The 12888-nt window shown below is 45.6% G+C and overlaps 2 protein-coding genes across 2 annotated transcripts in view; one reads left to right on the top strand and one right to left on the bottom strand.

Annotated features, from left to right (window-relative positions):
* LOC309356237 (uncharacterized protein) overlaps positions 1-4634 on the top strand; it is a 33458-nt gene extending 28824 nt beyond the window's left edge. Inside the window, exons 23-28 of the mRNA XM_081887510.1 lie at positions 439-519; positions 670-771; positions 1793-1920; positions 2476-2575; positions 3734-3853; positions 4213-4634. Of these exons, the coding sequence (XP_081743636.1) occupies positions 439-519; positions 670-771; positions 1793-1920; positions 2476-2575; positions 3734-3853; positions 4213-4299 (618 nt within the window). The 3' untranslated portion in view covers positions 4300-4634. The remainder of the gene's footprint in view (positions 1-438; positions 520-669; positions 772-1792; positions 1921-2475; positions 2576-3733; positions 3854-4212) is intronic.
* Positions 4635-5441: 807 nt separating this feature from the next.
* On the bottom strand, positions 5442-11447 carry THUMPD1 (THUMP domain 1 NAT10 acetyltransferase adaptor). The gene is made up of 4 exons (XM_081888903.1): positions 11202-11447; positions 10415-10592; positions 9905-10153; positions 5442-8493 (listed from the first exon to the last, which is right to left on the bottom strand). The coding sequence occupies exons 1-4, from the start codon at positions 11430-11432 to the stop codon at positions 8207-8209; spliced, it is 945 nt and encodes a 314-aa protein (XP_081745029.1). The 5' UTR covers positions 11433-11447; the 3' UTR covers positions 5442-8206.
* Positions 11448-12888: the final 1441 nt, after the last annotated feature.

Raw genomic sequence — 12888 nt, 5'->3', positions numbered from 1 at the left:
ACCCTTGGCTCCGATGGCAGTTCCCTGACATAAGCCATGACCATTTAAAGTGGTATAATTCTGCTTTAAATGCACAGTGCAAATGGGGCCTGGTATTTGCATAGTGTACGCCCATTGAAATAAATAGACCTCAATTAGCCATGCCCAATAATTTCAACTGGTTTACCCTGAGGGGAACTTTGTTAGAGACAGCCCATTTAAAAGCAATCATTAAACAATAATTTCAGAGTTGTCAAGACAGTATCAAATTGACAGCCATCAAATTCCTGAGCAAACAGGAATGTTAATAATGAGGGCATTCCACAAATGGGGAGCCACCGCTGAGAAGGTTCTGTCACAGGTCTGTACAAACTGAGTTATCTGCTCGAAATTTTAAAGTGGAATAAAAATGCAACTTACACAGATGATCAAGGGTTTGAAAACTTTTGTTTGCTGCAGGGTATTATATCGCAAAATGAGAAAGGGAAGAAAATTAAGCCTGGGTCCATGGGCACACCAGCTCCACCATATGATGTTCAGGTAAGAGGGCAGCTAATTTGTCAGGTGGGTCTAGTGAAAATATGGAAACAAGAAGAGTTTCAAGAAATTAGTAATGATATCTGTGTGTTTAGAGGTGTTTCCCCACCCCCACCCCTCTAAACCATAACTGTACTTGCCTTTCCCCCCTAGATTATAGATGAAAACGGCAATATTTTGCCTCGTGGGGAAGAAGGAGACATTGCCATTAGAATAAAATCCAAGAGACCATTTTGTTTCTTTTCCCGCTATGTGGTAAGCAGTTCATTTCTATGCAAGACAGTTCCCTCTGTATAGTTTCTGGGAATCAAATCAAAGCAGCCGTTTTGTTTTTCTTGCTGCATGTTAAGTGATTTATATACAACACGTTTCCCCTTTTAATTTTTGGTATGTCAAATCTAAGTGGCCATTTTGTATTTTCTCTTGCTTCACAGTAAATTTAGATACGAGTTCTTTCCCCTCTGTAGTTCTGTACACCAAATCAAATCGGCCATTTGGTTTTCTCTCTCTCGTTATATGGTAAGGAGTAGCAATTCTCTGTATGTCAATGTAATTGCAATGCGATGGCAACATTTTTACCACCGTAATCAGGGGTGGGGAACTCTTGCCTGTGAGTTTAAATAGGCCTGCCAAGCCTCCCCATTTGGTCTACAAGGCTGCTTTGCGGCTGGGCCAAAGGGACTTGTGCGGCGCTGTGCAAGTCCTTATAATCAGCTGGTCGGCAGAGCTTGAATAGCACAGGACAGAGAGCAAAATGGGTCACCTGATGTCATTGTGGTGTCAATGCCCTTATATTAGGATACTGGATTAGATGTGGCAGTGTCTGGATCGTGGAAGACCTCATGTTCTTATGATTGCAGCCTAAGGGGGCCATTGCAAAAAGTCACCCCACTCCCCACATAACTTAACCAATTCCTCAATTCTAAGTGTGTTCAAAAGCATGCCAGTGCAAGTAGATAAATGGGTACCGCTGCGGCGGGAAGGTAAATGGCGTTTCCGTGCGCTCTGGCACTCGTCACGGTCCTCCGTGTGCCAGAAGCGGTTTAGTCATGCTGGCCACATGACCCGGAAAACTGTCTGTGGACAAATGCTGGCTCCCTCAGTTTAAAAGCGAGATGAGTGCCACAACCCCATAGTTGCCTTTGACTGGACTTAACCATCCAGGGGTCCTTTACCCTTTACTGTTTATCCTGCAGGAGTAGGAATTATTTCCTAAGTAAGAGCAGCAGCCAGAGACTCCTGATTCACATAGACATATCATTGTGTTTATTGTAAGGATAATCCAGAGAAAACTGCTACAGTCTTCCGTGGGAATTTCTACATTACTGGAGACAGAGGGCTAATGGATGAAGATGGATATTTGTGGTTTGTTGGGCGATCCGATGATGTTATCATCTCTTCTGGGTTTGTACATTGCAGAATGTGTTACTACAGAGAGGAGCAAGTATTTGTTAATATTTCTAGGCCACTTTCCCACTGGTTAGCCTTCAAAACAGCTAACAGATTTTTAAAGCAAAATGACAATAGATACAAATGCACAAAATACACAGGAAAATGAGAAAGCAAGTACAAGGGGAAATGGCTAATTATAAAGAAACAGAACACAAACTTGGAAGCAGATAGATGACTCAAGGCCCAAGGCCTTATGAAATAAAACAGTTTTACTAGTACACCATACCCTCCAACATGACCAGGCCCAAAAACTGTTATGCACGTCTTCTGGGTGAGTTACGTGATCTGCACAAGATCACGGCCCTGAATAAAGTGCTTTTGGGAGGTGAGATTGCGGCGTTAGATTACACAAGATTGCTGCGCCCAAAATGGCTGCCATGCTTACACATGAAAAAACGGTCCTGGTGGCCGCTCCCTGTCGCCAGTATGGCAACCACATTCTGGATTAGCTGTAGTTTCCAAGTCACCTTCAGAGTCAACTGGCCTTTTTGTTGTTGTTGCTTCCAGGTATCGTATTGGGCCTTTTGAGGTGGAAAGTGCTCTGATTGAGCACCCAGCAGTGGTCGAATCGGCTGTGGTGAGCAGTCCAGATCCTGTCAGAGGGGAGGTAATGAAATGCTAAATAAGAAACTCAAATCCTATTTAATGCATGGCCTGGGAATTATGGTTGTCTACAAGGCAGAGGATTTGCAGACTACAAATGTTCCCATCTTTGCATGGTTTCATCTTTACAGGGTTACCAACTTTTTTGGATCAGTGTGAATATTGGGAATTTTGGGAAAGTATAGGAATCGGGGCGTTGGGGAAACAGCAGCTGCTTCAGAGGGTAGGGCCTGAAGCACTGGATTCAAATTACAAGGAAGAAGATTCCAACTAACATTAGGAAGAACGTTCTGATGGTAAGAGCTGTTCAACAGTGGAATAGACTCCCTCAGAAGGTGGTGGACTCCCCTTCGTTTTTAAACAGAGATTGGATAGCCATGTGCCAGAGATTCCTTACCTGTGATTCCTGCATTGCAGGGGGTTGGTCAAGTTGACCATTGGTGTCTCTTCCAACCCTTCACAGTTCTATGATTCTACACAGGAACAAAGGAAGCCCTGAGAAAGAGGGGATGATGATAAGTCGGAGTGCCTGCGGGAGTGTGACTTGGCCTGTGTTCACACTCCTTTTTAATTTGCACTCACTTCATTTACAGTGCTGGGTTCTTTATGTGTTCACATGACATTATCCAAAAGTCTTATGTATCCTGTTTGATGTGTTGTTTCTCAAACCTGGCTTCTCCCTAGTTAGAGTCCTTGAGTTGCTCCTAATTTGTCTCTAGCTGAGATTTAGACACATTTTCATAGGGTAAAGATGCCCAACCTACCTGTGTGTACACAAATAGAAATGAATTACATTAATGAAGCCCTGCTGATGTGAACAGCTGATGGCAGGGGGAGCTGTGAAATGCACCAGGATGGGGACAGATCCCCTATGCTCTAAGGCAGCAATGGAAAAACATCTAAGCATGGAAAGCGTTCAGTTCCCACCAAGACCCTTAGCAATTTTCAAGTTGTTGTTGCTCTTTGCAGGGGGTATGGGCGAAGGAACCACCCATGCTATGGTACAGAAACAGTAAAATTTGTTCCTGAATTAAATTCCTCTCCATGTGGTCCTAAAGTCCTCCTGAAGATTGAAAAAACAAAAAATTCCCCTTTCCTTATTTATTGCTTTCGATTAACTAAATGTTGCAACATGTGCTGATTGTTTTTTTATCCTCCTTAGGTGGTGAAAGCTTTTGTGGTCTTATCTCCTTCCTTTGCATCACACAACCCTGAGAAGTTAACCCTTGAGCTGCAAGAACATGTCAAAAAGGTGACTGCTCCATACAAATATCCCAGAAAGGTGAGTTGTGTTAAAAACTGATCCCAAATAATATCCATGTTTCCTTTTAGTTGGACAGGCTTGTCAATAGTGAAGCCTGTAGTCAGGAGCAGGAGGTCTGTGAATACTAGTTCCTTAGGAGGGGGCTACTGTGTTTGTGCCTTACCAAGGACTTCCTGAAGGCATCTGATTGGCCACCAGGAAAAGGAGGGTACTGGGCTGAATGGAACTTTGGTCTGATCTATAGCAGGGCTGCTGTTCCCATATCAGCTTCACCCCTTCAGTGGCCAAATAGCATACTCCGATTTGCCTAACTTTAACGTTTATAGACATTTGCAATTTAATTCTGGTGCTTCCTTTTTTTCTCCTTCTTCCATCAGATGGAATTTGTCCAAGAGCTGCCAAAAACCATCACAGGCAAAATTCGAAGAAATGTATTGAGGAAAAAGGAGTGGGGACCCATTTAGTTCTGTGCTGAGGTTAAGGCAAGAGTTCTCCACCATCAGCATTAGGCTGGCATTTAAAATGTGTAGAACCAAGTGTGTGCTAAACTGTCTTAGTTTTAAGAGTATTTAGGTCACAATGTGGGCAGATGTTAAAAGTGATCACCTGATTCCAAACTATTTAATGGTACCTAACACATGCAAGGTTCAGATTAAAAAGGACAAGCAGGGGCTGCAACAAGATGTTGTAGCCAGTGGATACTCAGCTCTTATCAGGAATACCCCAGTTCAGGGTTCCAGGATATGATCAGCTGTAAGAGTGGGTTGAGCGTGAGCAATTCCCCCAGTGTTGTTGTTTTTTTTAAAGAAAATAGATTTTTCTTTTGTACTTTTTCTGCAACCTTTGAAGTTCCACCATTTGTGACAGTCACACTCTTTTGTTTCCCAGTGGTTCCGTTTTGGCTACTTTCCTGTTGGCACTTGCCATCTGTGATTACTATTTAGAGGGAGTGATTTGTTAGAAGGCTTCTCTGGGCTAATTTGTCATGAAAGAATATGGGTGTTCCATACAAGCCTAGACCTGAGCCTGTCATTTAAAAGATGCCTTATAGCACAGATAGGGAGCCTGTGGTCTTCTGGATGCTGTTTGGATTCTGGCTGCCATCAACCCTAGCCAGAATGGCCAGTGATCAGCTGACAATTGGCATTGTTGTTTAACATCTGGAAGGCAACAGGTTCCCTGCCCTGCCTTTGAACTGACGTAGGAAGCTGCCTTACACTGAGTAAGAGCTTCTCACGTAGAATTAGACACAGACTAGCAGAAGTTTTTTAGGATGTTGGACAGGGGCCTTTCGCAGCCCTTCCTTGATGTCAGGGCTTGAACTTGGGACCTTCTGCATGCAACACATTCTATAAGCTGTACCACTGAACTGCAGGGGTTGGGCTAGATGACCCTTTGGATCCCTCTGAACTCTACAAATCTATGATTCTGTGATCCAAGAGGCAATACTGAGCTAGATGGACTCTTGGCCTTATCCCACTTCATGTATTCCTTTTATATAAGACAGCAACATTGCATTGAAATTGCTTGTTCCTTTTTTTAAAGTCGCCATTTTACAAAGTATACTTAGTCCTCGACCAAACAAAAAAATCACAGAGGAATGGCATCAAACTGAAACAAAATCAGTTTAATAAAAAAACAATGTACAAAAACAAGACAATATACAAAACAGAATCATTTTTTTAACCTGTCTCAGATGTTCTTCTACTACAAGGATTCTTTTCTGAGAAGGAAATTCCAAATCGAAACTAAAGCCAAACTCATGCAGGCAACTTGTTTTAAAAAACGAAGTTTAAAATGACACTGCAAGACCCAATTTAATAAAGAACCCTTCCCAAGCCCCATACAACACCTTCGATCTTAGAGAAAATACCCCCACTCCCCGCAAAAAAATGCTTTTTGTAGTTCCCCAGCAGAACTAATGCTCTGGTGTCTCACTCCAGGCCTATTTTGTCACTTTCCCAGGCCTATAATAACTTCTTCCCCTAACAACCAAAAGAGGTGCGAGTTTCTGTCTGGTCACAGCCCTCACCTTTCAGCTGCTCAGCCAAGGATTTTGTTGCTCTAGGAGCAAGCACCCTGAAACTGCCTGGAAGTATATGTGACAGAGAGCTGACTCTACCAATTTTCTGATGGAGCCAGAAACGGGAGCCTGGGAGGCAAATTTTATGGCCCAAGACAGAAAAGCAGTGGCAGATCCTTCCCACAAATGGGCCACAAGGCCGTATCTCTAGGGTCACAACTGCCCGCTAAATGGAGGGCAGGCATTCCCCTTTAAACTTCCCACCTCTAGTTTAACAGTGTGACCCAGTGTTAATGGAAATGTAGATGCAGCAACCCCACACTGGCTGCTGTGGGGCAGCCCTTTGCTCATAAATGCAAGACACTGATGCTGCTCTTTTCCATAGGCTACAGAGACGAATGTGAGACTACCATGGCCAGCTCTCCTAGTTTTCAAGGGTTAGATGAGGTATCGCTGCAGCATTCCACCTATGTGGGTGCTTCAGGGAGGGGGCATACTATGTATCTGAAGCCAGGGTGGGAAACCTTTGACCCTCCAGGTGTTGCTGGGACTGCAGCTTTCAGGCTGGCATTGATGGTAGTTGGGAACTGGGAACCCTGGTGTTATGGGGCTCCACCAGGAAACCAGGCCTGCAGTGGAACAGAAGAGCCTTTCATACAGACCTGCTCTTCATCAGTCAAAGGCCAGAGTTGTGTGGCCCTGCTTGTGAGACCACTGGCATCTATTCTTCTCCTGTCCTTCCTTTCTTTCTCAATCTTCAGAAAAGGGTTTTGCTTAGGAAAGGCAGTCACCCATGCTGGATTATCTGGCTACAACATCCTCCTGGAGCAAACTCACCTTACCTTACCCGGTATGTGGGTTCATTAAGCAACATTCACCAACACGCTGCTTGGCACAAGGTGGCTAGAACCCACCAGGTCTAGGAGGAGGACACAATGCGCCCACTGGCAGAGATGGTGGAGAACTGTGTTGGTCTGTTAGCTGCCAGACACATAAGCTAAAGGTTACCCACCTTGCCTGTGGAAACAACTCCAAAAGGATTATTCCCAATCTCTGCAAACATATTTCAATACAGTTTCATTTCTCTCTCAACTTACTCTCAGATCTTTTGTCTACTTCAGAGTTGGGGGGGGTGACTGTGGCCCTCCAAGTATTTCCTGGACTCCAGCTCCCATCAGCCCCAGCCCATGTGGCCCATCATAGTCAGAGATGATGGCAGCTGTAGTCCAGCAAAAGTTGCAGGGCCACAGGTTCCCCATCCCTAATCTATCTGCTAATAAATCCCTACCAACACATAAGGTATATACTACCCACGAGGTTTTTATAAAACTTGTATTTTTTTTTTAAAAAAAAAACCCTGCTCCCTCTCCACCACACACTGCTATGGTTTTAGGAAGTGTTTGTCCCAGATCCTGAATCAACTCTGGATTCACAATAGTTTAGAAATCTGAAGCATGTAGCCATGGCCAGGCCAGTGTGAAAATCTGATTATGGCTTGCATCAGTTCATTGGCTTGAAGACAGCATGCTTGCCCTATATTGACCAACAGTTGTTACCAAACGAGGCAGCAAGAACCCACACAGATAAGTGTTATTTGTCTGTAAACAACCATACAAGAGATGCTGCCCGTGCCTGGATTTAACACCAACAGCAAATGAGAAATAGCGCATTTTAAGTAGCAGTTAATGTTGATGGGGGGGGGGGTGATTCAGCAAAATTAGGCCAAAATCTCATTGTCAAAAGGAACTCAAGCCTTGGTATGCTTTGAGTTTCACCTCTCTCGTTGACATTTTTACAGAGACTCACATTCGCTGGACTGGAGCTAGAGGCTTGGTTCAGATTTCATATCTAAAGCACAGTGTGACTGTCAAGGTCCTGCCTTGGGGCTCACCAGCTCTCAACTCTTCCTTTGTATGCTCCGACTCCCTCTCCAGAACTGGAAACCCATTTCAAGCCATGTGTTCAAATCCAGGTTTGGGGTCAAACTCTGGTTGGCTGTAACCACCAATCTGCACAAATCGAGGAGGAACACCCAACTACTGTTACCAAAGACTAGGAAGCAAGGGAACACCCTGGAGCTTGCAATCAGGAGATGGGAGCTCTCGGTTTGGCTGTGGCTTCTGATCAGAGAGCTCTGTTCTCCTGTTTGCAAGCTCCAGGCTGTTCCCTTGCTTCCTAGTCTGTGGCAACATTTAGTTTGGTGTTCCTCCTCGATTTGTGCAGATTGATGGTTTGGCTAAACAGCCTAACTGCCATAAAGCTATAAAAGACAATTAAAGCACACCCACACCCAATTCATTGATAGCCATCCTTCAGAGTCTCTCCCCCAGTAAGTTTCATGAATGGTCCTAGTCCTTGTGATTGTCGCTGGCCTCTGCCACCTCAGTCTTCTCCTCCACTTTCTCCTCAGTTGGTTTTTCCCCATCCAGGCCCCCCTCTTGGGACACTTTGGAAGCATCCTGCTGCCCTTCCCCTTCCTTGCTCTTCACCACTTCCTGGAGGTTGTACTTCCTGAACAGAATGTAGTCCTTCACCACACTCAAGCAGCAGATGTTCTTTATGATGCCCACCACGATGGTGAACTCGGGGTTGCTCAGATCAACTTTGTTTTCTGGGTTGAGATGGCCAACGACTCCTGCCAAGGCAACAAAGAAGGGTTGGGGAGGCAGAAAGCCCTCTGGTAAGCCTGGAGAGTAATACTTTTGATCAGCCACAAATGAAGAGATGGTGTCCCATAAGGGCTAAGAGACTATGGACAGAAGAAGAGCTCTGCTGGATCTGGCCAAAGGCCCATCTAACCCCACATTCAGTTCTCACAGAGGCCAACTAGATGCCTCTCTGGGAAGCCCACCAGCAGGACCTCAGCACTTGCCCCACTTGCGAGTCCCAGAAGCTGGTATTCAAAGGCATACACCCTCTGACAGTGGAGTTAGAACATAATCTTATTCTCCAAATTTTTCTAATCTTCTTTTGAAGCCATCCAAGATCACATCCACAACATACATTTAAAGCACATGGCTTCCTCCAAAGAATCTTGGGAGCTGCAGTTTAACCTTCACTGAGCTACAATGCCCAGCACCCTCAACAAACTACAGTTCCAAGGATTTTTTGGAGTAGCCATAACTACCTCCTGTGGTAGTAAACTGCAGTTTAACTGTGTGCTGCATGTCTTTAGCAATCCATCATCTTTTCATCTTCGGCCACTTAAGAACAGCCTGATGATGATGGCCATACTTGGCATGATGAGAGACACACATATTTTATTTCAGCTTAAGTATTTAATACCTTCCTCTTCCATACAAAGGGAATGTATCCAGATTAAGGCTGCAATCCTCTACCTGGGAACAAGGCCATCAGAACTCAATGGGGCTCACATTTAAGGATACATATTTTAAAAAATACACTGTTAAGTTGGTTGCTCACAGGTCCGCTGAAATCAATGGGAACTCAATTAGCTTAGGCTGCAACCCTGCGCCCATTTACCTGGGAATAAGTCCACTGAACTTGATGGAACTTACTTCCAAGCAAGTATGTTATGAGGGCTGCATTGTTAGTCTGGGTCCAACCCACTGTTCCACCCCACCCTGAAAGCACTAAAGTTAGAAATGAAGATCTAAGAGAGATAGGGAAGCTGAAGGACTCCACATGTTGCTGGACTCCAACTCCCATCAGCCCCTGCTACTTCAGCCAATGTTCAGGAGGGCCACCAGTTCCCCATCCCTGATCGAAAAAATCTGGCAACCAAAGTCATGTGAAAAATAGTGGCTGAGAGATATGACAGAGGCAAGGAAAATGGTGCCCTGGAATCTGTTTTCAGTCTCAGAATAGAGCCCCCAGTCCTTTTCACACACAAATCCTACTTGTTCCCCCTGCCCTAAGTTTGCTTTGTTTCAGCAACCTAAAAGCAAAGAAAAAACCACCCTATTTTTTGTTGCTCCTATTAAACAACTGGGAGTCAGAAACCCTACTACAAATCAGCCAGAGATCCTCAACAGATCCTGACTTACCTTCTGCCTATTCCTGCTACTAGAAAATAAATCACTTACCTGCCAGTTCTTTGATGACTTCTTCCCGGCTCAGGTGACTGTTATTTCGAGCCTTGTAAACAATCTGAAAAGTGCCTTTACGGGGACTTTTAAACCAAGGTTCAAAGAAGGTCTCTGAATATTGTTTCATGTCCTCCAGGAAAGCTTTGCAGGTGCCCGAAACAGGCAACATACGCAAGATGACTCTGGTCTTCTTCTTCTTGGTGGCTTTCATGTCCTGCAGGATGTGGTGCACCAACTTCTCAGGCTCTGCAAGAGGAAGGCAGTGAGAGAGACTTTTTCATTCATTCCTCTGGGTGAAGAAAGGGCATCTCTAAAGGCATGGAAGTCTAGGTGCAAACACAGGGAGATGCCAATCCCAAAACTGGGCAGGGCCACCTCTTTTCTCTCTCTTTCTACCACCTCTCTGCTTCCCCCTCTGATGCCCATCATTTCCACTTAGTGTATTCAGGACTCAGAACTTACGCTCTTGCCCATTATGCTACCTCTTCCCATTCCATGCATGCTTACCTACACCCAGCGTCCTAATGAAAACTACATTGTTGGCACCGCTCTCAACCGACTGGAACCGTCGCAGCTTCTGCTCTGTCGAGGTGCGAATCTGATCCACTTCTTTTTTCAGTGCAGCTTCAGCATCGTCGTCGTCCTCCTCATTTCCTGACAGTCTGCTCTCATCTTGATCTGTGAACTTTACAGACACATGCACACATATTGTTAGTCAAGTTAACTCAGCGAGGAAAGCTTCTTTAGAGCTGGTACAAGCTTAAATTCTTATACAAATTCGGTCGGTCTCTCCTTAAAAAAAATCAACACAGCCCTGTTAAAAAAAACAATTAATACGGCTGTGTTAAACAATTAAACACGGGTCCCCACAATTTATAATGGTGTTAAGCAAGGGAAAGTTTCCTCTAGCCATTTTGTCCTTACCATGCGGAGCTGTATGAATTTCTATCATCTTATTTGCCTTATTTATCTTAAACTAAAAAAAATCCCAAACGCTGCAACCTCTCTTCACGGGGGCGTTGCTTCATTCCCTTGATCCTTTTTGGTCGCCCTTTTCTAAAGCTTCCCCAGCAATATCCGTTTCGAGGGGAGAAGACACAGTACAGTGGTACCTCGGGTTTAGGACTTAATTCGTTCTATTCCAAAAGCAGCTGCACCACAGATTTGCATAAGGGTATTACGATTCCGACGGTTCTTCTCTCCCCCCCCCCCAAGCGATATATAAGTTTATAAACTCCTATCGTGCCGCGTCTTGCTCCCCTTCCTACTCGAAACCCAAAAGTCCTCTTCCTACCTGCTCGGGCCCGTAGAGCTGCTCGCCATACTCGCCCAGCAGGCTGTAGGCTTCGGCCACGCACTTGCGCTCGTTCATGTTGCAGGTGATGAGGATGCCGCACATGCCGGGCTCCAGCTGGCGGGAGCCGCCGGGCCGGGCCCGCTTGGCCGCCTGCAGGTACTGCGCTTTGGGCCGCCGCTTGCGAGAGGCAGCCGGCGCGGCAGCGGGCGGCGTCTCCACGGCAGCCATCGCGGGCGTCGGGAAAGGCGAACCGCGGAGGCGGCGTCAACGGCTTGTCCCGCATCGGCTCGCGTGTCGGCGCCCTTTCGATGGCGTCATCGGGACGCGCCGGAGGAAGCACCATAGAGATAGGAAACAAAGCTTAGAGGTAGAAAATATTAGCATGTTTAATTGTTATTCATTTATTTATTTTTCTGCCGCGGGGGGGGGGGTGTGGACCTGCGGTTCTGCTGGTGCTGCCGGACTACGACTCCCCCACCGGCTTGGCCACCAGGGATGATGGGGGTGGTAATCAGACAGCATTGGGCCTACTCCTATCATAGAGGCGCCAAGGGATAGAGTGGCGCCGCTCTGCAGTCATAGAGCATTGAGGCTCTCCCTTTTACTCTGTTTTTGTTAAAGTATAGAGGTGCTAATGAAGCGAAATGCGGGAATCTGTGGCTTCCCATTTAGCTGTGCATTTCCTACCAGAAGTACAGGCCTTAGGCTTTCCCCGTCTCCATGGCAACAGGCAAACTGTTATCCGTCTCGCAGTTCCGCGCTGTGCCCCAAAGTAGTTTCCCGCCGGGTCCTAAAACCCGACTGATACAGCAACTTTGGAAAAGCTGTTACGGAGCTAAAGTCTACACGCACCCTCCCCGCCCCCCGCTATATTTCTGTTATCCGTGTCAGCTTCCAAAAAGCTGCCTAATAAATTTCCCATTTAAATTACTAGCATATGCCATATAAACCTTCCTCAGGAAACAAAACCATGCAATGCCAACTTTGCAGAGACCCAGGCATGCTAATCAAATGGGTGATTTCAGATATATTTATTTCCTTTATTGGATTTCTGGCCTGCCTTTCTAAAAGAGCCCAGGGTAGCAAGCCACAAAGTAGCAAAAGGAAAAAAAGGAAACATTAAAAATAAATTTAAAAGTGTATTTTAAAACATGAAGAGTGGGACTCCTGAAAGCTATAGATTGTAGGCTTTTGATATCAGGGAACTTAAAAATAAATAAATCAATGTACCCTAGTGTTACTGTACATGGTCTAAATAATTGGCCCAGGGTGATGGGTGAGCTGTCAGGGTAACGGTGACCTGCCCTCCTTTTTAAGCTGCTGGCTTAAATGTCACCAACCACCAGTGGCGTAGGACAGGTTGACAGTGCCCGGGGCGGGCGCATGCACACTGGGGAAGCAGAGGGTGAACGGAGCCTGTAACAGAACTTTGATAAGAGGAGAAGCCGGGAAATCAAGAAGAATGCAGTACTGATCATGGAAAATACTAAGAAATGAACTAGACTGTCGGCAGTTCTTCTCTGTTTCTCTTGGCGCATTTCCAGTAGATAGCCAGGCCTTCCCATCACCTGAAGTTAGTATTTGAGAAAACAGAAGGAGGCGGCACTGAATCGCTCAGGTCCCCCACCCAACCATAGTGTTTGCTTTATGTTCTTCAGTCTCAGAATGCACAGAATTCCTCGTC

Source organism: Podarcis melisellensis, assembly GCF_964234715.1.
Source record: "Podarcis melisellensis genome assembly, chromosome: 14".
NCBI classification, from domain to species: domain Eukaryota; kingdom Metazoa; phylum Chordata; class Lepidosauria; order Squamata; family Lacertidae; genus Podarcis; species Podarcis melisellensis.
The sequence above is the reverse complement of the archived record's forward strand: the minus strand, read 5'-3'. Positions and strand labels throughout refer to the sequence as shown.

Coding starts and splice junctions, on each gene's coding strand:
- THUMPD1 (XM_081888903.1), bottom strand. CDS start 11,432: ATGGCTGCCGTGGAGACGCCGCCCGCTGCCGCGCCGGCTGCCTCTCGC. Junction 10,154..10,414: donor CATTAGGACGCTGGGTGTAG/GTAAGCATGCAT, acceptor TTCCTCTTGCAG/AGCCTGAGAAGTTGGTGCAC. Junction 8,494..9,904: donor AGTCATCAAAGAACTGGCAG/GTAAGTGATTTA, acceptor TTGCCTTGGCAG/GAGTCGTTGGCCATCTCAAC.